This window comes from Apus apus, chromosome 1, assembly GCF_020740795.1.
Source record: "Apus apus isolate bApuApu2 chromosome 1, bApuApu2.pri.cur, whole genome shotgun sequence".
NCBI lineage: Eukaryota > Metazoa > Chordata > Aves > Apodiformes > Apodidae > Apus > Apus apus.
Window position 1 is genome coordinate 32,396,627 of NC_067282.1, and position 27,258 is coordinate 32,423,884.

The window sequence follows — 27,258 nt, forward strand, 5'->3', positions numbered from 1 at the left end:
GCCCCGGCAGCGGCACAACCAGACGCGCCCGTCTCAAATCCCAGCAGCTGCTGACTCGGGAAAGACGGAGGCGGCGGGAGGCGGGTGGAAGGGAGGGAGGAAGGGAGGGAGAGAGGGAGGAAGGCCGCAGGCCGCCGCAGGCTGCGGGGAGAGGAGGCGTCTGGGCTTCAGGCAAGGCCGCTGCCCCCGAGGCCGCCACCTCCCTCCCCGCTGCCACGGCAGGAAGCGGCGGGCGGAAAGGAGGAGCAGGAGGAGGAGGAGGAGCAGCAGCAGCAGCAGCAGCAGCAGCAGCAGCACCAGGAGCGCTGCCCCGGTCGCCGCGGCCGCCGCCGGGCCCGGAGCGGCCTGGGAGGAGCTCGCGGGGCCCCCCCGCATCCCGTCGAGCTTTGCGCGGCTGCGGCCCTGGGGCTCCCGGCGCGCGGCGCTGCGCGTCTCCAGAAGTTTCCTGGGGCGGCGATGGCGGCGGCGGCTGCTCCGCGGTGAGTCCCCCGCCCTGCCCCCCGCCCTGCCCCCGCCTCCCCCCGCACGGCCTGGTCTCGCCTTCTCACGCCGCTGTGTTCCCTTGGCAGGTTCTCGGACGGGGACATCGACCGGGACCCGGGGGCAGCGGCGCAGGTGAGGCCGGGCTGGGCCGGGGGGGCGGCGGGCCTTGCCCCGTGGAGCCGGGGCTCGGGGCTCGGGGGGCAGCCGGGGCGCCGCTGCCCTTCCGGGAGCGAGGGGGCTGGCAGAGCTTCCCCTGGCAACCTCACCTGCCTGTGGGGTGAGGCAGTTCTACCCCACAGCGCCTGTGCGGTCTGTGGGGTAGGGTGGGGAAAAAGCCAAACAGAACCCAACCAAGTTTGTCTTCCGTGTAGGTAGGTGGTAACTAAATCGATTGCGATTTGCAAAAAAAACCCAAACAAAACCCAAACAAAACCCACAAACAAACGCCCCAAGCCTAGTGGAGAAATATATTTTTATTAGGTTGGTTTTTTTGGTCATGAGTTATATTTTTCTTCTTCCTGTATTTTGGGGAGACCAGAGCTTCATACCGACGTAATAGGGTTAGGACAGTCATTCCCTGGAACAGCCTCCTCACGGATGTGGTAGTGTCCCCAGCACTGGAAGCTTGCAAGACGTGACTGGACAGGGTGCTAGATAACCTCGTCTGGGCCTGTTCCACGAGCGGGCGGTTGGACCAGATGATCTTTCAAGGTCCCTTCCACCCCGGGCTGTTTTATGATTTTACCTGTTAATGTGTATTATTGTGCTTTCAAAGGTTATTTTTACTTAAAGGAGAGGGTTAATGAGAAGACAGAACTGGAGGGTGGATAAGTATATCTGTTTAACATACTTGGAAGGTCAGAGGATGTAAACGGTTAGTTCTGCTTGAATAGAGTAGGTGGCAGAAGCATAACTTGATACTCAATTCTCTTTCCATAAAGAAAACAGTGAAGCTGAATCTTAAAGAGTTCTTTGGGGTTTAGGCTGTAGCTTGTAAAAGTTTTTCAGAAGGTAATGATATATAAAAAAAGCAAATTGGAATAACCAAATATATTTGGCATAGTAAAACTAATTTAAGATTTTAAAAAAAGGTAAGTTTGTCATTGTGGAGGAAAAAACACACCAACAACCAGGAAGAAAACCCCAGCACTAGAAGGTCATTTGAATTATTAAAGAATCCTATCAGAGCATGGGTTTGTGTTTTTTCTGTGTTAACCTAGTCGATTTGTTTTTTTAGTTTGCATTTCAGTTCTTTGTACATTCAAAGCTACACGTAACACATTCTATATGCAGTATTTAATACCCAATGCAGTAATACTAGTGTCACTTGTGTAGCCTTTTTTAAAAGCACTTAAATTGAGTCAGCAGGTTGTGCTTGATAATCCTTGAACTGTTAAATTCCATACTTCAGTGTAGTATTTTGCTGACTTAGAAGCTTGGGTCTGCAGGTAGTGCACCACATTTGCATAATCTTAGGTGTGGTCTTTTAGCTCATGCCTTTAATAGATGTAACCTGGGACGTGATACTACTTAAATGGTGCTGTGTAGTGCTTCCACACCTGACCAGACTTGTGTCCAGTTGGCATGGGTGGCATTTCTGCACTGTGTCCTCAGGACTTTTGATTGCTTTTAACTCCTGGAGAGCATGCTTTGACTCTCTGTGCCTGGATCTGATAAAGCTGAAAGATCATCATCCATCTGTAAATACTGTCTGAATGATAAAATTTTAAAGTCTCTAGCTTTTGGTTTTTTGGTCATTTTGAGTTGAAAAAACAGGTTACTGAAGACTGAAAGCACCTTTAGTGCATGCAAACTCTTAGCACAGAGGGATCTGAAGTTTCCCAATTCATTTAGAAATAGATTTGCAACTTGGTTGCATAGTAAGGACCTTTAGGGTTGAAATATGTAAAAAAGCATACTTGAATGTTTGTGAGGACAAGGTCTAAAAGCTTGTTCTAGGAAACTATTGCTGATGCCCATAATCTGGAGTTCCTGGTGCTAGCAGAGTATGGCTGTCATCTGTGTATTAGGCTTCATATTTAAGGCATTTGAAGATTCTGTTTCCTCCTCAGTAAGAAACAGGCTCCTGGAATTTGATATAATTGGCAAGTTCCTTGTACTTAAAGCTCTGATGTTTAAGCTTTGAGCATTAGGATCGAGCAACGGGTTAACAGTCATGCCAGTTAGGATATTTTCTTCTGAAACATCTCTTAAGTTGACAGACTTTGGTACTGTTGTTTGGTTTTTTTTTTATGGGGACTTCTGAGGTGCCTTTTCATGGGTTTTTTTATGTGTCTATACAGGAGCTGACAACAGCTTTGGAGAAGAATCCAGACAATGCCAAGTATTATTGTCAGCGAGCTTATGCTCATATCCTTCTACAGAAATATGCTGGTAAGGTCTTCAGACAATACTGAGAATCTTAAAAGTGTATTATAACATGTTCTTTACAAAAGATGTCTTCAATCTGAAGACAAATACAGTAATAAGAAAGTGTTATCTATAACTTAATACTCTGCTTCTATGGTTAGGGCATAATTTTGTAATTTTCTTTGTTTTGTTTCTGCAAAACTTCCCAACTGGGTGCTCTGCAGTCCCATTTCCATTTAGTTTTAGCCTAGTATTATCTGGGCAGCTTTTTTAAAGTAGACTTCTTAGACACATTTTTAAGCTTTGTGTTGTAAGCATCCTTATGTTTTTGGTAGAGACTGAATCCTGTCACAGTAGGAATATGGTAACTGAGCAGTGCCTGGGAAAAGGACTTAACTAAATAGCTTAAGATTTGGTCTATTTTTTTCTTTCCAATAAAAACCTAACAAACAGATTCACATTTCGGATCTAAGTAGAGGATTTGACTAAACAAAAGTTGTGCTACATCTTAGGTAGAACTCTACAGCAGGATGGAGGGGTCATATGGAGCAGTTGTGGCTACATTTAATTCCAACTGTGGGATCTGTGTGCAACCTAAGAAAACTAACATAGTACACCTTAAATTTTTTCACTACTGAAAGACTCGCCATTCAGTGCTTTTTATAAGGTATTATTGTGTTCCTCATCTTTAAACTGACTTCCAACAGATGCAGTTGCAGATGCAAAGAAGTCCCTAGAGCTCAACCCGAATAATGCTGTAGCGCTCCTTAGAAAAGGGTATGTATCCTGTGTTGTACTCTGAGAATATTGTGATCATCTATAGGGCAATGCCAGTATTTGGGTTATGGGTCTGCACAAGCTTTTTGCAACACCATGAATGAATAAATTTAATGCCATGCTGCTTGTAACCAATCCATAATAAAGCTGTGTTATAAGAAGCAGTTCAGTTTGGGGTGGATTATCTTAAGATCCTTGCCATTTCAAAAACAAACCTCTTCAGCAATTTAAATTCTTACATGGGTATTTTTAACAAATATAGTGTGTGAACTGAGGATGTTGTGATCTTAAGAATGTGGATTAGACTGAAAAGTAATTACTGTTTCCTTGTGTTTTTCTTTCTTTATGTCAGGTTAGGTGAATATTATATCAACAACTATGCATCTGCTTTAGAGTCTTTCAGAGAGGGACAAAGATTGGACAGTGAGTATTAACATTTCTGTTTTGCAGAATACTCCTTTGCTAATGAGAAAAAGCTTTTAATATGTTAGTTGAAAGTGAAAGCTAAGGATTTTTAACATTTTTTTTTAAAGGCTAACATATTAGATGCCTGACTTCAGATGTCTGCTTTTTGGGAAGGTTTGTGCAATCACTGCATAGAAGTGTAAAACTGCTAAAAAGTGTATATCAAAGTTCTTAGCAAGTAGTATATTATTTTTAAAAGTTTATTTTTTTTTCTTTATAAAATGGGGAGCATTGTCATGCTTTCTGGAGGTCTTGCAGATAAATGGTGGCAGTGGTGTGGCTGTAAGTGTCCCAGAAAGTTTTCTGAACAGAACAGGCTCCTTACACAAAGCTGAAATTCCTTTCTTAAGCCATTTGATAGGACAGTCTTTAGAAGGAGTGTGCAACTTGATGGGTATTCAAACTGACAAAATGGATTTTTACCTCACATTACATATAATTTAATTTATTATAAAATATTTATTTTATTTCGATAATATACTTTTTATTTATTATATTTTTTTCTTAGTCTTGGCTTCCCAGCTGGACTTGGGCGCTTTTTAGATTGAGGAGAGTCAGAGCTTTTTTAAAACCTGACTTTATCCTAGAAGCAGGAAATGAGAAGTTTATTACAGAAAGTATTGGTAGGAGACATGGGGAGGCATAAAACAAAGCAATTGCAAGATGGTGGCGACTCCTTTCTCTTTCCTCCACTCCCCTATTTTAAGTAGAACTCTCTTGTTCCTGCCATTCCCGAAAGCAGGAGGAAATTATAAGAAAACCACCTTGAAAGGTGACACAGAGCAAAGTGCACTAAAGTGATATGTGTTGTTACAGTCTCAGATCTTTCTGGTTTGCTCTCTTACCTGCTAACAGTGGTTGGGACATAACACGTTTAGCAAAAGTATAATTACATTGCCTCTCCCAAATAAGTGATCTGATCCTCTGAACTAAAACTGGAGTTTCATGAGAGTATAAACTAATTTAAGCTTACTGCCAAGCAGTCATTCTTCCTCCTACTCTTGTATTTGCTTAGCTGCTTCTTTCAGTGCAGTAAGCCTGCAGAATGCTACTATTTTTAAATTATTTTCCCCTGGATTAATGTGTTGAAATGGCCCAATAAAGGATCTCAGAGCCAAAGACAGTAGAAGTGGCAGAGCAGTGTTGGGCAGTGGTAATGGTGGTAAAGGGAGGTGTGGTGGAATTACAGAAACTGCTAGTTGTTAGCTTGGACTGCTCTGGAATAGAGTTAAGATGTAAGAACTTTCCTAAAGTTCTTTCAGTTTTAGTAGTTTGGATTATTAGGTAATCTCTACTAGTTTGTACACAAGAAAGACAAGTGTGTATTTCCAATCTACCCAAGTTCTTTATTTAGTATCTTCCCGTGAAAGGAGGTGATTCCTTCCTACTTCTGTAGCTTTCCTTACTTGATAGGTATCTTTTCATACATCTCCAAATTCATCACTCCTAAATTTATATATTTTTAAAATATTCTTGCCCCAGCCTGAAAAACCACTGTCAATTTGAGGTTTTTCCTGTGCATGCATTTTGTCACCTTTTTAGTTTGTCAGTTGGAGTTGTTCAAAATACAGATGATACACAAAATCTCCTCAGGCCAGAGCATCACTTGTTTTTTTCATTCTGTTTAACCACACGTCCTGCTAGTATTGTAGGGTGCAACGGCACACAGAGCTACAGATAACTTTTTAGGTAAGTCTTTGAGTACCAGGATCCTCTTACCTAATACAGAATCTCTGAAATACAGCACAGCTTTTTCCTGTGTTGAATTGCTTGACTTGTACCTGTTTGAATTTAATCTGTCATTGTTTTGCTGCTTACCCAGTTGAAGTGTTTTTGAAGCTTCCCAGTCCTTCCTGATTACTCATTCATCTGAAGATAGTTTCTGCTGTGCTTCCCTTATCTCATTACAAAATTCTGTAACCCGCTGTGATGTGAGGAGTCTCACAAAGGCCTTTTTTAAGAATACAGAGTTTTGGTTGATTCTCTTCCATTACCTAATTCGCTAGCAAGTTTATGTCAATAAGAGAATTTGCCTTTGCAGTTTTGAGAAATGTTTTATGGATCCCAGGTGGAAACAGTTGTGAGCATAAGCATTTTGGCAAAACCGTTAACTTCCAGTTCAATGCAGCTAGTGCAAAATGAATAAAGCGCAGAGGGAAAAATTGCCACATACTGCTAAGCAGATGCTGAAGAGTTGATTTTAGCTGCTCCTGCCCCATAGAGGGTTGCCGTGGCAGGGAATTCTTTGTTGGCAAGGGCGGTTTCTTTGCTACACGGGGTCAGAGGACGTTGTTACATGTTTCTATTCCTTGCTGATATGAGGGGCTGGTTTAAATCTTAATCGGGAATGCTAATAACAGTGAGCTTCCTACCTGTTCTCATTACTGGTGGGACTGACAGGCCCCAGGTGGTATCTAAATAGGGCTTGAGGTGTTGAATGTGCAGTGTTTCTTTATTTTATAAAATAACACGAGGAAGCAAGGTTTCTTTCAGTAGACTGTGAGACTAGACATATAGATTTTTGAAATTAATTAAGTTGCATTTGATTGAAAAAGAGGTGTGATTTGTTACTCTTCAGTATGTTATGTGGGTTTAGGACAGTTAAGCTCAAATTTTTGTGTTGTGTTTTTTTTTTCTCTGACTACTTGGTGAATTTAGTAAAGATGGAATGTGTCAACTTTAAAGAAACATATTAGTTGGTACTTATATTCTGAGAGTTAGGAGATTTTCAGTAGGTGAATACAAAATTAGGTTTTCTGAACTAGGGAATTAATAAAGGAAGTTGTTAAGTTCTTTGGGAGGATAATGCAATTAGAGAGCACTGAAAAGAATTTGGTTTTCCTCAAATTATAAAATACGCTGGAATGTAGGGAAAGATGCAGTGGTTCATGAGTGGAAACTTGGGAGTTCAAGTTCCACGTGTGTAGCAAAATTATTTATCACCTTGTGCATTCCTTTGGTGCAATTACCCATATCTTTTTCTCCCAAGTTAGTGATTTACACGAAATGCTCGTTGAGTCTCGATTAATTCAGGGTCTGGTTATTGCTGGATATCCTTGCTCAGTGCTGGTTGTGGCACCAGTTGTGAGCTTCTTTGTCTCCAACCTCAGCACATCCTACAGCAAACTCCCTGGTTAGCAGTTGCCTGCAACATTTGCCACATTGTTGACACATTGCGGGGGCTTGTTTGGTGGGTTGCTGAGACATCTCTTCAGTCCAGCAATAAATCCTGCTTAACTCTTAGATGTCTCCAGACAAACACCAGACACCCTGAGTGTCTGAATACACTGTTTATCTCTTGGATTGTTTGAGATGAGCACCATATATCCCCAATGTCACACATTGCCACTTTTTTACTTTCCTGACTGAAAGATTTTTCTGGGAGTTTTGTTGATAAAAGATGATTACTGTCATTACACTGCTACTTTTTGATTAAATTTCCAATGAATTCATTTCTATCTGGGGAGCTTGCTTTCTAGAATATCAAGGTCTTAGCTAAACTTTTCTTTGATTTTGATTCATAGAGTGGAATTGGCACCTGTGTATTTCTAACATCCCTGAAGCTTCAGATGTGTATGTAGAGTTTGTGGGAAACCACCAGGAGAAGTTACTTGGTATTTGTGAAAACCTACGCAACTTTGTGTTGTCCTCGGAACAGTCTAGTCTGATGCTTTTGTAGAGAGGAAGAATGTGACCGAGTGAAAAAGTAATTTTAAGAATAATGGAAAAATGTGTAAAAACTGTACTTCTGGCTTTCCAAACAGTTATATAGAAGTTGAGCAAACTGGAAAGCAGTTGTGTTTGGGTCAGTTCAGATGAAATCTATTGCCCTATAAATAAATTTGAAGTTAATGAAATAAAGCAGAGTTAAATAAAAATACTTGAAGTTTTCCTGGAATGACAGAAGTTGCAAGAAGATACTAGGAAATAACAGTAATTTTTAGGAAACTAATAGGGTGAGCTTGTTGCAGTTGGCAGTTGTGAGGGATTGCTCTTTATGCAATACTTGTAGTGCTCAAAGAGCTCTAATGTTACTGTTTGATCTCTTCTAGATGTAGATGATACCTTTACTATTTGGATTAAAAGATGTGAAGAAAGACTAAATGGTAAGAAGAACCACTTTTGCTCAATAAGGGATTTCATATGCCTTCTGCTTTGAAGCCGTCATGTTTTTCAAGGATTTACAGCTTACCTGTTACTAAGAACAAAATAAATTTTTGTTCTAAAAAAGTAACTTTTTTCTCTTTCCCGTTTTTCTCAAAGTATATATCCAGAACACTTCTATAGTTCAGATTTAGAGGAACATTAATACTGGGTCTTTAATGTTAATAATTAGCTGTGTCAGAGGAGCATCTATTTAAAGTATAGGCAATCATCATTAATTTTAACTTGCTTTCATGTACAGCTGCTAGCTAGTTGTAACTGTGGAAGCATGTGTCAACTAGCTTTGTAAAAACAGCATCAAAATTGATTTTCAAGTCTTGAAAAATAAAAAATTGGAAAGAGAGGTGGAGATTTGGGGATATTACTGCTGATTCCATATGGAGGGTGCTTAGGTACTAATTGCTGCTCTGGTGTCTTATCCATGGTATTCAGTGAGTGTGAGCATAGTTTCCTTTCATACCTTTCTACAAACTGACACCCCCAACAGTGAACTCATCCACCATGCTTAAACTGCCTGTGGCTTTTAATGAGATACAACACAATAACTGATGCAGATTTTGCCTTCACCTGTTGTGACTTCCTCCCTACTTTGTGGTGCACACTGGAAAAGGGGGCAGTAGAAGTAATAAAAGTTAATGTCAACCTGTTGAGTGAGTGGAGGAGAACCTTTTTGCATTGTATAGGAATCAACAAATTTCTGCTTCATGGTACTTTTTCACCAGCTTTATAATTTGGACAAATTAGGTAAGTGCATGGTCTTATTTGCAGACTTACCTTAGGTGACAATTTATTCTGCAGTCTCAAGGCAAGAGGACGTAATAGACATTTTTCTCTAATGTCATACTTAATTTTTGCAGTATTTTGTCTGGTTCGACTCAGTTTTTCTTTTTGTCTTGAATATTCATCCCTGTCTTTTCCTTTTTGAGCCATTACCTCAGTTCTCTGTTTCTCCAGAAAACAAAAACAAAGCAACAAACATAACAAAAAAGCCAACAAAAAACACCCACCAAAAAAACCCCTGTACAACCAAAAAAAGTCAAGGCCAAACCTTCTGCCTTCTGTTTTCTTAACTGCAACTTAAGATTCTTTTTTTATTAATCTTTGTCTTTTTAGCAGTATGCATTATGAAGAATCAAAGTGCAAGTTGTTTTTTATTTCAAAAGTATTTAATCTTAAATATTTTAGGAAAAAATACTTAGAAGAGGAAATACTGAGTTACAGTTTAGATCCAACTGTTAACAGTATATTTAAGGTCATGTAACTGAATTTCTCTGACACATTTCCAACTCATTCCCCAGCTGTGTTTGACTAGCATGAGATACAGATATGAAGTCTGTAAAAAGTAGGGTGTCATAAAAGCAAAATACTAGAGGTGGAACTGGTATGTTTTTAACCCTTCTGCTGTTGAGACTGGAATAAATGCAGAATGTTTGGAGTAACTGAAATAAAGCTAGAATAAGTACATGAATTTAAGTTCAGTGTCTTTTTCTGAAAGTGCAACTTCTTTTCTTTCTGCAGCATCACAGACAGAATTGGTAAGGTGTTTTCCTTAATATATTTACTCTTAAAATTTCTTCAAGCTAGAGCATACTTTTAGGCTTCACTGGCTCCTTAAAGCTTTCAGGCTTTAAAAATCTTCTTTTCTATATGTGCAATTCTGAAGGATTTAACTTTTCTTTGAACGTGTGTTCTTTTGAGACAAAGGTTGCAAAATTTGAAAACTCTTAGGAATGGCTTACAAATCTGGCAATAACTGTACAGTCATTAAAGTAAATTTTAACTTGGTTGCTTACATTCTGTGCCCTAATTCTACAAATTAACCAGCTCGCCTTGTCAGTACTAACTTGCTTGTGACTGCTGGGAAGTAACGTGGCCACTGTGTTTTTCAGGTATACTTATAAAATGTCTGACCAATACATTCTAAGTTACAGACTGTCATATTTAATATAAATTGGATTTTTTAAATTCTTCATCTAGCATAAATGGCTAGAACAGTGAAGAGCTTCACCTATATGGTAATGCACATACTTAAATCAAGAAAAGGGGAGCAGTATGTAACTTATTTTTGTCTTTCAAAAGTACTTCATGGTATTATTTTCACTGACACTAATGTCATTTTCTTTCTAATGGAATATACTAGAACACAGAGCAGCAACCTCTGCCACCAAAGATCAAGTAAGTTGACTTCAGCTTTACTGTGAGAATTGAAGGAATTGACATACAATGTCAATTATTCTTTGACTTGGGGATTAGAGAAGCAAAATAATGACTGTAGAAATCCTTTTTTTGCCAACTTTAGAACATGACAGTCTCAAGTGAAATGTTTTGGAATCAGTGTCCTCTGTTCAGACCAAATTGTACTTCCAGGATATTATGCTTCACTCGGCGAGTGGGGAATGGAGTAAGGATTCTGGCTTCAGCTTCTGTCTAGTTTTCAGTTTGAGCATAATTCAAAGACTGTCCCATTGTGCCTAGTATAGGTGATGTTTTTGAAAAACCTTTGAAGACCCTGAACTAAAAGTTGCCATTTAATTTATAGAAAATTCGTTAAAAAAATTCCGTAATTTTAATGATGTTTCTTTGTTCTTCAACTACTTACCTTGTCAGTTCTGCAACTACTATGTTAGGGGAAGGGGAAGAAACCTAGATTTGTATGTCTTCCCCATAAAGCTACGTAATGTACAGTTCCACGTTTTAGTGTTGTTCTGTACATCTCTTTGCAGTCAGTTTTTTCCTCTCCTTTTTAATTTTTTTAGATACGACTGGTACCAAACAGAATCTCAAGTAATTGTGACTATAATGATCAAGAATGCCCAGAAGGATGGTGTCTGTGTGCAGTTCTTGGAGAAAGAGGTGACTTGTCTTTGTTACTAATACACATCTCTGGATTCCCTAGATGTAGTACTGAAACCAGGGAGTGCCATCTGCTGCAATAGCATGAAAAAAAAAAGGGTACAAAAGGTCTTGTGTCTGATTTTTTTTTTTCATGTACAGCTTTTTTTATGTGCTGTCGATATGTATATGCTCAATCAGGTGAACCAGGAGTTGTTACCACAGCAGTGTCTACAGGGTTTATACACAAGCTGCAACAGGAACATCTGTTTTACATCTGCCTGTATGTTTGGAGGGGTGAGAGAGGAAGTGATCTGGACTTAAAATGTTTGAGTGTGCATGCATCTGGAGTAAGAATAGACAGAGGCAAGGTATTCTAAAAATAGGTATGAATGAGTAGTATCTTGCTTTAGGACAATTAGAGATAAAGAATAAGTGTCGGTGGGAGGGTTTTTCTTGGTTTTGGCATTACTAAAATTGTTAATGGCAGCAAAATACAGGTTTCAAAGAAGTGCAATATTCTTTTGTAATACCATATGTGGTACTGATGATGTTAATGTTTTATTTAGCTGAGAATATTAGAGTTAGGTTCTTATTCTCAACTAAGTTGCTACTTCACAAACTACCAGAAGTACTTGGATGTTACCTTTTGGTTTAGATTGTTAAAATTGTGTGAGCACTTGCCACGTAGTTTGCATGCATTAAAAGGGAAGTTGCAGACTGTTTTCATGTTCCGTTATTAATGTGTTGATACTTCATTTGCCATATAATTCTTTCCCCAAAGAATGCAGATCAAGCTGACAAGATAATAGGCTTTTTGAGTACTTGCTAAGAACTGAAATCTCCTGTTCACTTTCTAGTGTACTTTAGAAACACCTTGTTTAATAATGCAGTAATGTGATGGTGTAGTCTGAAATTCTGATGCCTGATGCTTTAAGTGCCCTAGTGAAGGGTCATTAATTTAATTTAATTGCTTAATCTTGGTGCCAAATGACAGTCCTTTACTTGGAAAACTGCTCTCAAAGATGACCAGAGATATGTTTTTGATTCTTAACAGATGAATGCATCAGTGAGACTTCCATCAGGTGAAGACTACAACTTAAAGCTTGTTCTTCTTCATTCTATAGTGCCCGAGCAAAGTACTTTTAAAGTGCTTTCCACAAAGGTAAGCTTCTTAAACTGTATTTCTTTGACTCTTCCTGATGTTGAAAATGTTCGTGCTCTGCTGTCTCTGTGCAACTATAGTGCAAATGACATATGTTGAGGATATTTTTAGTTGTTGCTGTAGAGAGAAGACTGTGGTCTTGACTCTTAAAAGTCAGGTATTGGGAAAGTATGAACACCTTTCTGCTAAACTTCTAGGAGCCAATATAGCCTCATGAAGCATTGTTAATCTGTGTGTGCCCAAGAAAAAGCAAGTCAGACTTTGAGGACTTTGGTGTTGAAATAATTCTTTACCATTTCATGACCTTTTCTTGCTGGTAAAGGTTAGCCAGATGGTTAACTGTTCTTGGCTTTTCAAGAGGGTGTATTCCACACTGTTCCTGGAAATAGTACTTGCTTGGAGACACTTAAAAATCACACGATGTGAGAGAGTATGCTTTTGTCTCACTATTTGTTTTTTTCTGTATTAAAGGTATAGCAAAGTAAGAAACTGGTCTGATGTGGCATATATTGTTGGGTATAGCATATGGAAAGACATAGGCTGTTAAAGACACACACTTCGTAAATAGAGCCAAGCCTGAATCTCTGAAGCAGGAATATATTGTTGATTATTTCCTTGTATTTCAGCAGTGGTTCTGCAGAGCTTTTGGAAATTCCTTTTTATTCTGATGCTCCATTTTACCTGTTCCCTTCTCAAAAAGATGCCTATAATTCTGCATCGTTTCAGTGAAGAGGGAATTCAAGATTACATGAGGGGATTATCATAGGAAGTTGGTCTCCTTTCTCCACTCCTTGCCCTAAGGAAGCTGGGCAGGTTATGTGTTGAGTCATGTGAGCTCTTAGGCTGTGGGGCATGAGCAGAGTGCTCCAAGTATGTAGAAAGCTTTCTAGTCCATTAGTATTTATCTAAATTTGTATGGAATGGGCACGGACCTTATCTAGAGAACTGTGAGGTTTTGTTTGCTTTATATTCCTATCCAGCTTGTGTTAGTCTTTTCATTTGCCTTGGAAGTTTACCATTACTTTCACAAAGCACCTGCATGTTCCTGGGCATGGTTGAAATAAACTTGACCTTGTCTTTCTAAAGTACCCTTTCTAGCCTGGGATAATCTCTGGAATAATCTCTAGTAACTAGTCTAGAGCCTTGTTTATATGAAGGTTCCTACAGTAGTGTGAAAACTATAGTTATGTTCAAGCAGTGTATTTGTATATATTTTGCATTTGTTTCCAAGTGTTAATTTTCCTATATGAGATAATATTTTGAGACAGAATGGATAAGAGAGATCACAGAAAGTGTTGTTACAGCAGAAGTCTGTGCTTGAACATGTTCTTCCTCTTGCAGAAAAGAATAGTATAAGGACATCTGTGTAGGCATAGTGAAAAAATACAATTTAAATTATTCCCAGCTAAATTCCAGTTCTGACCAGCAGATGGAGTCTGGCTGAAGAAAAACGCATAGAAGCACGTCTACTTTATGCATGCAAAGACTTCTTTAAAGGTTTAGAATATTTTACTTTGAAAAACATTAAGTTCTTTAACAGAATGGTGTGGCCTTTAGTGTCTGAGTACTAGAAATTCAGATTCCTTTCCTTAAGTTTAATGTATGTGCTTTGTTTTTATGAGCAGTATGGAAGATGGCAGTTATTACTTTGAATAATGTGTCTTATTACTTAGAACTTTTCAACACCTTTACAAATTTACATGAAGTTATTTTATAAGGAATTGAAAAGAAAGACCTAATCTCACTGTCTTCCTAATTATATGAACTTTTTACTATGTGTTGCTAAAGAAATGGTGTTTTCATGGGATAGGAACAGATCTGTTCCTATTGATCAATAATTTCAGATAATAACTGCGTGTGTTCATAATGCTTTATTTTGTATTGCAGCTTTACACGTGTGAGCTATGTTGCCATTAACATGTAGTCTTGACTGGGCAACAGAGTTTGGTCTGTCTTTTCCAATTATATGAGGAAATATGTGAGTAACAGAATGGAATGTGTGGACAGGTTATGTGGGGGATAGTTTGTATTTCCTGTGAACTTAATAAATCTGATAAATGTAATGGATAGAGGATGAAACAATGGAACTGACAGCAGAAGAATCCTGCATGTTTTGATAACAGAGAAGCTGGAGAGGGATTTCTCACTGCTGCTTAAAATTCATTGTCTCTTGATAAATGCAAAGGAATAAAGGTAAAAATGAAAATTCAGGAGGATGAAATAGCCTTAATAGAATCTGTAATTCTGCAATTACAAAAATAACTGCAAAGAGCAGGCAGAACTTACAAACTCTGGGATTGGTTCTTTCAGGAGATATGAACAGTGGTGAAAAGTGTAGTTTGTACCTTAAGAATTGTTTCTTTCCTGGCAATAAAATAAATATTATACCTTTCAATAGAGCCATACTGTGTCTATCTCTGACATACAAAGTATCTGTTTGGAATAGCAAATGGTACAGAGGTAGCATAGATAGATGCTTTGAGGGGTTTGAATGGTTTCTGTATGAGCAGAAATAAGTTAGTGTTCATTATCTGCAGACTTTTGGCTTCAGGCTGTGAGCTAGAAGAGATAAAACAGTTAATGCCAACTCAAGAACAGCACGATGTGAGGGTGAAGTCCAGTTTTGAGAGAAAATCTTTATGCATCCTAGTATTGTATATTGTCTAATTGTCAGCAGATGATGCAGACTCCCTTAAATAATGGTTGTAGTTATACTGCCATGCTTGGAGCCATTTTCTTACCTAACTCAAAAGTTGATCTGCTGTTTAATAGATATCTCTACTTCCAAATTCAGCTTTGAGTTGGTTATGGCTCCTGTTCACATTTAGTCACAAGTTACTTGGAATTACCCTGTGTTGTTCAGCTTGTATTCCAGATGAACTAAGGCTTTAACTTAAAGTTCATGTGAGAAAATGCTGAATACAACTGATTTGAGTCCTGTGCTGTATGTGCATAGCATTTATTTCCTCTACATTAACAGCATAGTTGGTAGATCATAACTAGCATAACTAGATCAAATGACATTGTTGTTTATACTCCTCATCTGTCCAAGGTGTGTATAGTAGTCTGGTTAAGCAAAAAGTAACAGCAGCTCCAAAAAGCACCATATATAAATAGAAGCTGATCAGCTCTTTGTATGTAGCATAACTTTGCACACACTAGGTAGGGTTTTGTGTATTGTGGTCGTCATCCTCAGTGGTGTTCAGGTGTGAGGTGAAGTGAGGGAAAAACTGCCACGTTGCATTCAGCATTTTCACAAGAGGAAGGTACCCTTTATTTGTGCTACTTGGCTGCTTCATTCCAGAAGAGGGAGCCAAAATGTAAAGGCTGGATCAGGTTTGGTCTTCGGAAGTTGCCTGAATGCATTTGTCATGTAGCTCAGTGAGCATAGGATCATCGAGCTCTCTTCAAAAAAGGAAAAAAACCCATAAAACTCTCAAATTACTGGCTAAATATGCTTAAGACAAAACTAGATTATCTGTTTCTGTCCAGAAAATAGAGCAGGAAAGTTGAAATGCACAAACTGTGTAAGGATTTCTAATGTTCTGAAATAGTTCTTTGTGCACTGTCAGCTTTGCTTTCTGTTCAGTCTATCAGGCAGAATGTTTGGGATTCCAGGGATCATTTTGCCATGTTCTGTTGGAAACTTGTATAACATGAGCAGTTTCTCTAGATCTGCTGTTGTGTACTAGGTGATGCTCAGGGTTTTCTGCTCCTTGGACCTTGTAAAGGAGAGTGAGAATGAGTATGTGCTTTTAGTATATGCTTATGAACTTGAAGGAAACTTGAGATGGTGCTTTCTCGTTTTATTCCTTTCTGCTCTTGCATCTACAAACAGTTTAGGGACAATTACTTTGAATGTTCAGTTTTTAGTCGTTTGGGCTTTTTGAAAGCACTGACTTGCAGCAATTTTAGAGCCATTTGAAAAAGCGGTAAAAACGGTTTCTTTACTGCAGAACTGTCCTTTAATTAGAGATTAAAGTTGTGCTGCAAACAGGAAAGGTGTTAGAAATCTTCAGCCTCTTATACAGTTGACATTTGTTACTTAATAGAGATGTCTGAGGTAGAAGCACAGTCTTAGCAGCTTCGTGCCAAGAATATGGTAGTGTGCATCAGTGAAATGTTTCTTTTTCTCAAACCACCATTTTGCCTTGCAAACTCTGAAATGCTCCGTGCTTACTGGAAAAGCACACCAATGCCTGTTGCTAAATGTGTAAGGGAAAAGGCAAAGAGTGAGGCTGTTTCACATACTCTTGGACTGTGATCAGAGTTTCTATTCATACGCAAATATGCACAGATAGATAATCAGAGGAACAGATTTATTTTAAGTGGAGTTCTTAACTGTTGCAGTCCAATCCTTAAAAGATCCTTTGTCATTTTGGATGTTTTCATAAAATAGCTTCCCTGCTCTCAGGTACTTGTTTTCCCTATGAGGTTTTCATGCAGATTCATATCTCAGATATATTCTTGAGTGTTTTCTGTAAATTTTTAATTGATATTTAATATATGAGTTGGATACTTTTCTGAAATTTCTTGCATCTCTTAGGCAGAGCTAGTTGGAGCAATTTCCTGGCTAGACCATAAAGAAACCTTCCCAATTATTAGCATGATATTTACTTGGCTCAAAATGTTTTTTTTTTTTCTTTTTTCTTTTTTTTTTCTTCTTTATGGATGCAGATAGGTGTTGGGTAGATTTAAACTTGTTAATACTCTGAGAATTGTATTTTAAATAAGCATGTAAGTCTATGTGCCCATGCCTTATATAAATACATGAAACAGAACTATACATAAGGGGTTTTCTCTGTCTTGAGAGAAGATGGATTTAAAACTATTGGAATAGTGATGATTTGCATTGAGGTTGCAGTGGCATACCTCTGTATGACTAGCTCCTTCTCTAAAATTCAAAATTTTTATAAGGGATTACTGTGTAATATTGAGGTGGAAACTCTGACCTTTTTGCATTCTGTTCTCCATAGTATATAACTGGCAAAGAAACTGAAAAGTGTATGCTAAATCACTTATCTTGCAATACATTTGGACAGAATAAATTTCTTAATTGTAGATTGTGATAATGCTGTAGAGTTATCTTTATCTCATATTGTTTAAAATTATGGACCAGAGATCCTGGAGTTCAGATTATAAGCAATTTATAAAAGGTCTCCGAATACCTAGGGTACCAAAACTGAATGTGCATGTGATTTTAGATGTAAGTTTGAATAGGTAATATAGTTTCAGAAGATAGTGCTATTTTGTCCTACCCTTAAATTTAGGTTACAAAATACATGAGATGATTGCAAAAATGACAATTCTCAACACTAAGATTTACAACTTGGACAAGGCCGTCAGTAGTTCAGTAAATAACTAAGTAGTAGATTGGAAACCCTGAATTCTCATTTTCATGTTTTTGACATAGCAAACCATCAGAATTTAAAAGGGTATTTTTGATGCATCATAAAATTAATGGCTGAACTTCTTCTTAAGCTTTGCCAGTTCTGATTTCTTTCATCCATCAGATCAGAGCTTGACACAAATTTGCCATTGGTAAGTGAACTTTCCCTTAGCATGGACTGTAAAATATAAAACATGGTAGAATTAAAAAAAAAAAAAAGTTTTTAAAAAAATCTTGTGACTTCTTTTGAAGAGGAAGTTAAAAATTATTTCCCTTTTAATGTTTGTCAGTTAAACTGTCAATGTCCCAGAAAGTAAGTTCAGTGAAATCTAGTTCACCATAGGTTTGGGCTTTTTAACATAAGCTTCTACTTAGAATATGAATGTTGACTAACTAATGTTGTGTTTATCTGTAACTAAGGACAGAAATTCTTTCTTAAAACTAGATGAAATGCTCTTATGCCAGTCAACTTAAAAGTAAGGATTTTTTGTGTTCTTACACTACCAATGAAGTAGCTCAGAATAGCTTCTGAAAGTAACTCTTACTTTCCTGATAGGTAGCACTTGGAGTAAGCAGCAGATATACTTATTGTCTAAATCTTTTGATAGGTTTTTAAAAAATTACTACTTTTATGACTAGAAAATTCTGTGAGTAGAAACTTCTCTGTATCCTTCCACTGCAGATGTGGGTTTTTTTTTCTAGACAGTGAATTCATTTGACCCTCTTCTCAGAGGGCTAGGTTTCTGTCAAGGCAGTATTTCAAACAAGTAGTGCATTAATTACTCTGTCAAAATTCCATGTTTCTTTTCCTTTTTGCTTTCCTCACTTTGAGCCCAAAATACCAGGAACTTAAAAATTACTACAGAAAGTGAATTATTCACTTACTATTCACTCACTCTTGATCTTATAGTTCAAGATATGCTTGATATGCTGGAAAGAGTCCAATGGAAGCAACAAGGGTGATGAAGCGACTGGAACACCTGTCATACGAGGAAAGGCTAAGAGACCTGGGGCTATTTAGTCTTGAGAAAAGAAGACTAAGAGGGGACTTTAATAATGTCTACAAATATCTGAAGGGTGGATGTCAGGAATGGGCCAGTTTCTTTTCAGTGGTGCCCTTTAATGGGACGAGGGGAAACGGCACCAAGTTACAACACAGGAAGTTCAACACAAGGGAAAACTTCTTTACTGTGAGGGTGACAGAGCAATGGAACAGGCTGCCCAGAGAGGTTGTGGAGTCTCCTTCTCTGAAGACTTTCACGACCCATCTGGATGCATTCCTGTGTGATCTGCCTTAGGTGTTGCTGCTCTGGCAGGGGGTTGACTCAGTGATCTTCAGAGGTCCCTTCCAACCCCTAATGTGATTCTGGGTTTTCTGCTTTGAAGCTTTTCATACATCTGGAGTACTTTGTCCTAGCTGAGGCCTACCAAGATGGTCAGGTGTCTGCACAGCTACAAGGAGAGGCTGAGGAATTAGACTCGTCCTTAAGAGACATGCAAAACATTTAATTTGCAATGAAATTTTCCTGTCTTTTATTCTAAAGTTGGCACAAGGCAGACAGGTGCATGTTTTATGAAATATAAATGTTAAATCAAAGTAGTTGGCAAAGTGTTGATGTATTTCTCTTGCCTGAGTACTGAATTTTTTTCAAAGGAGAGGAAAAAGCTAACAGTATTTGTGTGTTAGATACAACACACATGTCCGTACTGCTGTGTTACTTGTCTGCATGATAGCTATCAGTATCTGCTTTAAAATAGTCATTAAAATGCATTTATTGCCATTTGTGCACGTAATTGGGACTCACAAAGTTGTTTCTCCCTAGATCAAATGAAGCTCTCAAGCTGAAGAAATATGTGCCTTCACAAACAGAACTATATAGCTTTATATTTTTGGAAAATGTGGTTGTATAATGGTAACCAGCCAATGATTTCCCTTGTTTTCTTGCTGCCTGCCACGTTGCCTAATGAGTAACTTCAATGGAAGTGAATGGAGTAGATGGGAGTAGAGTTTTAATCATGTCATAAATACTTTCTGTCTCTGTTTTTCAGCTGTCTGTACTTTTAGCTTCGCAGAGTTGAAATGGTTTAGAGTTAAGAAATCTGCATCTTACTCTGGGAATTAGTTTGTAGCATTTTCTTTTCCTTGAGGATGTTTGTCATGTGTAGCAGCAGCTTAGGAACAGTTCCAGAGAGGAAACTGTAAGAACTAGCAGATTTAAAAAGGAGAGAGTGTTTACTGGAGCAGTAAAAGTAAAGATCTTTCTTTTTTCTCCTTTTTATGCATGGACGGAGTACTCTGAAGAATAGCCAAAAGTCTTTATAAGGGTTTTTTGGGGGGGAGGATTGTATTCTGAGAAGAAAAAGGTCCATGTTTAGTAGTTCATATCAAGCATTGTTTTGCATTAGAGGTCATTTTTGGTATGAATTAAATAGTCCGTATTTGAGATACTGCAAGATATTGGAAAGCCTGAAGTGTAAGAGGAGATAGAGGAGGAAGAAACAAACAGAAGAAAAACTGAAGAGGTATAGGGTTGAGCATTTAATCTTTCTTTTGTTTTATTTTTTAATAGAATGTAGGGGGATGCACTAATAAGCAGAGTATAAAATCTTAAAAATGAGATCTCCTCTACTTAAAAGTGCAGCTGAATTGGTAATAGTTTCCTCAGGTTGAGAAGAATCAGATAGGAAGCAGGGGAGAGACAAGTTTTTTTAAAGTAATACTCACGTTTCACTTGTAACTAATTAGTGCCTTTGTAAGTGGTTAATTAACTTAAATGTTTGACTCATGAGATCCAAATCCATTGGAAAAAAACCCCACCCTGCTAGTTCTGGCACTGGTAGAACTACTTGTTTGTCTTACCTGTACATCAACAAATATTTTAGCTTCTTTAAGCTAATTGCAGAACATTTGATTTATGAGTGTAGATGTTATTTTTTTAACTTTAAGGTTGTAGTTTTCAGAATGTTTTAGAAGAGTCCAGTGAAGGAAGCCTTACTGACCTAGTTTTGCTGAAGAAGTTTTCACAGTTTGAATGCATCTTCTGCAAACAGAAATCTCTGCATCCTCACAGATTTCAATATTAAGCTCTGGAATACAGGCCTTCTTTAGGGACAGTAGATTGAGCAACTGGAGTAATATGGTATTTAATTTTTATTTGGTTATTTCTGGTTCTGTGACTTCCACTATTTTGGAAGCTGACACCCTGATGCGTAATTTGTGACTTGTAAAGTTGCTAAAAACAGTGGAAATCCAAGAGACATGGGGAGTGGGAAGTAAATACCTGTGGGTATTTGATTTAAAACCTACTGAAACTCTCCCCTGCCTTGAAGGGAATTCCATAACTCATGTCTTAAAAATATTTTTGTGGTTCTCAGATAGTACAAGTTAGTGGTGGAAAATAAGTATACAGACTCATCTAGAGAAATGGTAACTTCCCCACGGGAAGGGGGGTAGGGGGAAGCAATTGAAGCAATCATAATTGAATATTCTGATTCCTAAAATGCAGCATGATTGCACATGGGAGCTTTGAAACTTAAATGAGCTAATTTCTTTAATTTTATAAGGTATTCTGTTGCTTGCCAGTGACTGATTTGAAGAATTTATTCAATAAAGTTCAAATTTCAGACCACCATGATGCCGTGCAAGGAGCTTGCCGTTAGGATCTCTAGGGTTAGCTTTTACAGTGGTGCCTTTGTTCTTGGGTCTGCAGGGATCCCCAGGTTACAGTGGCTTTAGGTAGAACTAAGAACCTGCTTCTGCTGAGCCCTTCACAAACAAGGAACTGCTGAAGTTTAGCAAGCACTGAGCTTTCTGATGCTTTAAGTGAATTTGTCATTTGGAGTGACATTACGAAGCCCCTGTTTTGCACATATTGTTTTGCAAATTTGTAACCCTGTAATGAAAGGTTAAGGTTAATTCTGAAAAAAAAACACTTTTCAGTGTGGTTGGCTAAAGGGATTATGTGTAATTGTGAATGGGCCATGATATGTACTGCACTTAATTTTGTTTTTCCTACGATAATTGCAACCGTATCCATTTTTAATTCCCAGTTTTGTCAATTGCTACTTGACAGTTTTCTCTGTAGCAATGTGTGTTCATTTGACCAAATGCATACAGCTTCTGAATTTTTCCAGTGAGAAGATCTGCACAGAATGGTTAAGGTTGGAAGGGACCTTAAAGATCATCTAGTTCCAAACCCCTGCCATAAGCAGGAAACCCTACCACTAGATCAGATTGCAAAAAACCTCATCCAACCTGGCCTTAAAAACCTCTAGGGATGGAGCATCAACAACCTCCCCGGGCAACCCATTCCGGTTCCTCTCCATCCTTATAGTGAAGAATTTCTTCCTAATATCTAACCTACATCTCCCCTCTCTCAGTTTAAAACCATTACTCCTTGTCTTATCACTATCTTCTCTGATGAAAAGCCCCTCCCCAGCTTTCCTGTAGGCCCCTTCAGGTACTGGAAGGTCACTATAAGGTCTCCCCAGTGTCTTCTCTTCTCTAGGCTGAACAGCCCCAACTCTCAGCCTGTCTTCATGGCAGAGCTGCTCCAGGCCTTTGATCATCTTGGTGGTCCTTCTCTGGACCATCTCCAACAGTTCCATGCTTTTCTGTGCTGAAGACACCAGAACTGTACACAGTACTCCAGGTGGGGTCTCAGCAGAGCAGAGGGGCAGAATCACTCAGGCCCTGCTGGCCACACTTCTTTTGATGCAGCCCAGGATGCAGTTGCTCTCTGGGCTCCAGAACACACTGCTGGCTCATGTTGAGCTTCTCATCTACTACCACCCCCAAGTCTTTCTCCTCAGGACTGCTCTCCAGCCATTCTTCCCCCAGCCTGTATTTGTGACTGGGGTTGTGCCAGCCCAGATGCAGGACCTTGCACTTGGCCTTGTTGAACTTCATGAGGTTGGCACTAGCCCACCTCTCCAGCTTGTCAAGGTTCCTCTGGATGGCACCCCTTCCCTCTTGGGTGTCAACCACACCACACAGCTTGGTATCTTCAGTGAACTTGCTGAGGATACACTCAATCCCACTGTCCATGTCTCCAACAAAGAAGTTAGACAGCACTGGTCCCAATACTGACCCCTGAGGGATGCCACTTGTCACCTGCCTCCACTTGAACACTGAACCATTGACCACAACTCTCTGGGTGTGGCCATCCAGCCAATCTCTTACCCACTGAGTGGTCCATCTGTCAAACCCATGCCTTGTCAGTTTGGAGACCAGGATGTCATGCGGGACAGTGTCAAGCATCTGGCACAAATCCAGGTAGATGATGTCAGTTGCTCTGCCACCATCCACCGTCTCTGTAGCCTTGTTGTAGAAGGCCACCATATTGGTCAGGTGTTACTTGTCCTTAGTGAAGCCATAATCCCAGGGTGTTTCTCTGTTTTTTTGTACGACACATAAAATAGGAAATTTTTGGTGGATGAAATGTAAACCTAGATAAAGTTGAATTTTGCAGGCCTTCAGACTTAATAGAGCTGACTGGCAAGAACCGGATACTTGAAAGATAATACCCTGGTGCCTGGCAGTGTAAAGACATTGGGACTGATCATTACTTTTGTGATACTATATAATTTACAGAAAGAATCAAGTGAATGGAAAGCAAAATAAATTGAGGTGGTACTAAACAAAATGGTAAACGTTTGATACAAGAGTTACGCAGATGCTTAAGAGCTTAGCTGATCTGTGACCTGAAGTCATGCACCTTCATCTTGTAAGGTAGATAATTTTTGGTAAAATACAGGCTTCATATTAGAGACTGTTTCTAAAAACAAATGTATTTATATTCTTGCTGCTACAGGATCCAGCTACTTTCAAACAATTTGGCAGAACTCATTGCCATTGGGATTACTTGTTTTTGTCTTTTGTTTTGTAGGTTGAAATAAAAATGAAAAAGCCAGAGGCTGTAAGATGGGAGAAGCTGGAGGGCCAGGGAGATTCTTCTAAGTTAAAGCAATTTACACCAGGTTTGTTCTCTGAACTATTAAGTATTAAAATATTCATTTGTATTAAGTTACTTGCAGTTACTACTTTTTTTTGTGTTGAATAGTCTTTTGGGGCTCTCTGTCTGTCTCTTTTGGTCACTGTTTTGCAGTTCTAGGTATGGTAATAATAGAATAATTCTGGTTGGAAAAGATCTTTAAGATGATGGAGTCCAACCATTATAAAAACCTGCCATTATGCCTCTATTGTTGCTTAAATCATTTAGTATTGTTTACTTAAGAATTCCATCACTCTTGGAATGCAATACTTTTGGAATTTTTCAAAACAGATTAACAATTCTGTCTTCAAGAGAATTTGAATTTCCTTGTTTATTTATTGAAGATATGTAGCACAAATTTTCCTGTTGCTCTGGGCTGTTGGCTTCTTTTTTTCTTACTGTCAGCCAGTGTATCCTACTTTGTTTTGACTTCAGTTATTTGTGTTGCTGTTATCCACCATTTTTTGTTGGATAACTACATTATGTAACTGTTTACTTAAAAGTCAACTTTGGCAGTTGCTTCTTAGCTTCCTTTATTTTTTTTACTGCAATACTTGGATCCATAAGGAGGAAGCCATTTGCATTTTCATATTCCTGTTCCATTATAATCTCTGATTCATTGGATATATATATGTCTATGTGTTCTCTGCTGCTCTAAAAGTTGTGAGAAGATCTTAGTTACAGTTCTGTTTTCTGTTTTCAGATACCCAGCACTTATATCCATCATCCTCTCACTATACGAGGAACTGGGACAAGCTGGTAGTTGAAATCAAGGAAGAGGAGAAGAATGAGAAGTTAGAAGGAGATGCTGCTTTAAATAAACTCTTCCAGCAAATTTATTCAGATGGTACAGATGAAGTGAAACGTGCCATGAACAAATCATTTGTAAGTCTTCACTCTTTCTCTGAACAGATAAGTAACTTTTGCACATTGACACAATTTACTAAACTGGGCATGAATTAGGAAGCCTCTAGCTACCAGAACCTTGGGCCTGTAAGGAGTGGCAGTAGTTCTAGTAGAGATACTGGTAGAACAAGTCTTGCTGAAAGTTATAGTGTGATTGTACAATGTGTACACTAATGAATGTGACTCTAAGTCCAAGGTGTTCTTTGTCACCGGTCTCTTTGTTTCCATCAGTGTTATCAAAGGGAATGCAGATTTTGGTACTTACAGAGTTTGAAGACTTGTTATGGGTAAAAAGGATCAAATTCCTCTTAGTTGTTTATATCTAGTTCTTCAGTTTGAAGTCCTCAGAGACAAGAATGTGACTGACCCTTCAAAAACTTCTTTTTAATGAAGCAACATCCCATTGTGTCCAGTACTGATAAAAGCACTGTTGGGCTGAAGATTATTTAATGATGGCTTTGTCAAATATTGTTTCATATGTACACAGAATTCCTGTGTAACATCTTACTACATGAAGCTTAAATTCTTCACCATTCTTCAGAATTTCTTAATCTGCTCTAAGAGTTGTAGTTTTCATATTACTAGGGTTCCTCTAGCAAGCTAAACAAGCTTTCTCTTATGTTGCAGATGGAGTCTGGAGGCACAGTTCTGAGCACCAACTGGTCTGATGTTGGTAAAAGGAAGGTAGAAGTAAACCCTCCTGATGATGTGGAATGGAAAAAATTCTAATCCTATTCTTAATCTTTTACCATCTTTGTGTTGCCATAGTCATGTACTGACCACTGTGTATGGACATAGCAGTCTTGGATTCAAAGCACTGAATGTTCCCTTGGAAACAGGAATTTGTCCGTATATTTTGCGTGCTTTAGAAATTCCTTCCTCTGCAGATGTTAAAGATATTCTTCGGAGTGGAGCCCTGTTTTTATCATCTCTGTCTAATGTTTGGAAATTGAGTCAATCAGTCTAAATTTTCTACCGCCTTTATCAGCTCTGCTCTTTGGGGATAGGGTGATCTGTAATGGGCTGGTCAGGATTATTGCCTTACGCCCCATATTTCTGTTCAATAACTTATTACATCTTGGCAACTTTGGGGTAAGACACTTTTCAACAACAGTGTTAAAATTGTTTGCTCTTTAACTCTGCTAAATAAAACTGTAAATATAAATTTTTCTATACGGAAGCTGCTTCATTTCGTTTTTAGTAATCTTCCTTTTTGATGGGGTAATTGCTTAAAGCATATAGGTAAGGATGTGAATACACTGCTAAAAAAAAGCTGACATGTATAGGGCAAAACTTATATTCAGTGAAGAGGATGGTATTTCTGTTCTTGATGCTTGTGGAGTCCTCCCACTTGGATGATAGTCTGAACTGCAGACAGTCAGTGGTAGCTAGAAATTTCTGCAGAAAAATGGGTCCTCTAACTTCTGCATTCATAGAATCATAGAATGGTTAAGGTTGGAAGGGACCTTAAAGATGATCATGTTCAAACCTCCTTGGTATGAGTAGGGAGCCCTACCACTAGACCAGGCTGTGCAAATCCTCATCCAGCCTGGCCTGAAACACCTCCAGGAAGGGGCCTTGAACAACCTCCTTGGGCAAAGTATTCCAGTGCCTTACTACCCTCATGGTGAAGAGTTTATTTCTGATATCTAACCTAAATCTCCCCTCTTTCAGTTTAAAACCATTACCCCTCGTTCTATCACTACCCTCTTTGGTAATAATACCTCTCTCTGGTACCTCTCTGGTACCTTCAGGTACTGGAAGGCCACTGTAAGGTCTCCCTGGAGCCTTCTCTTCTCCAGGCTGGACAGCCCCCACTCTCTCAGCCTGTCTTCATAGCAGAGATGCTTCAGCCCTTTGATCATCTTCGTGGCCCTTCTCTGCACCCTCTCCCAACAGTTACATGTCTTTCCTGTGCTGAGAGCACCAGAACTGGACACAGCACTCCAGATGGGGTCTGACCAGAGCAGGGTAGAGGGGCAGAATCACCTCCCTGGCCCTGCTGGCCACACTTCTTTTGATGCAGCCCAGGATGCAGTTGCTCTCTGGGCTCCAGAACACACTGCTGGCTCATGTTGAGCTTCTCATCTACTACCACCCCCAAGTCTTTCTCCTCAGGACTGCTCTCCAGCCATTCTCCCCCCAGCCTGTATTTGTGCCTGGGGTTGTGCCAACCCAGGTGCAGGACCTTGCACTTGGCCTTGTTGAACTTAATGAGGTTGGCACTAGCCCACCTCTCCAGCTTGTCACGGTCCCTCTGGATGGCACCCCTTCCCTCTTGGGTGTCAACCACACCACACAGCTTGGTATCTTCAGTGAACTTGCTGAGGATACACTCAATCCCACTGTCCATGTCTCCAACTAAGTTGTTAAAACAGCACTGGTCCCAACACTGGCCCCTGGGGAACACTACTCATCACTTGCCTCCGCTTGAACACTGAACCATTGATCACAACTCTCTGGGTGTGGCCATCTAGCCAATTACTCATTCAGAAATAAGGATCTATTGCAATTGCCTGAAGTAGCAGGCAGTTACCTTGAGTTTCATTATTTCACAGATGAGCCCATGCATCCTTCACTGTTGCCATCAATGCAGTTTTTCCATGATCAAATTTTAAATGACAGAATTTACAGAAAAAGAAGTCTTGGATGCAAATCTGCAAGAGTCTATAGATACTCAAAAGCTGTCTGGACATGGTCCTGGGCAACTGGGT

The 27,258-nt window shown here is 39.1% G+C and overlaps 1 protein-coding gene across 1 annotated transcript; it reads left to right on the top strand.

Moving 5' to 3' along the window:
* The first annotated feature begins 109 nt into the window (after positions 1-109).
* SUGT1 (SGT1 homolog, MIS12 kinetochore complex assembly cochaperone) lies at positions 110-25,719 on the top strand. The gene is made up of 13 exons (XM_051619604.1): positions 110-479; positions 570-615; positions 2,787-2,877; positions 3,561-3,630; positions 3,983-4,053; positions 8,148-8,201; positions 9,778-9,794; positions 10,400-10,434; positions 11,016-11,112; positions 12,149-12,256; positions 23,534-23,624; positions 24,342-24,523; positions 25,172-25,719. The coding sequence occupies exons 1-13, from the start codon at positions 457-459 to the stop codon at positions 25,271-25,273; spliced, it is 987 nt and encodes a 328-aa protein (XP_051475564.1). The 5' UTR covers positions 110-456; the 3' UTR covers positions 25,274-25,719.
* The last annotated feature ends 1,539 nt before the right edge of the window (positions 25,720-27,258 follow it).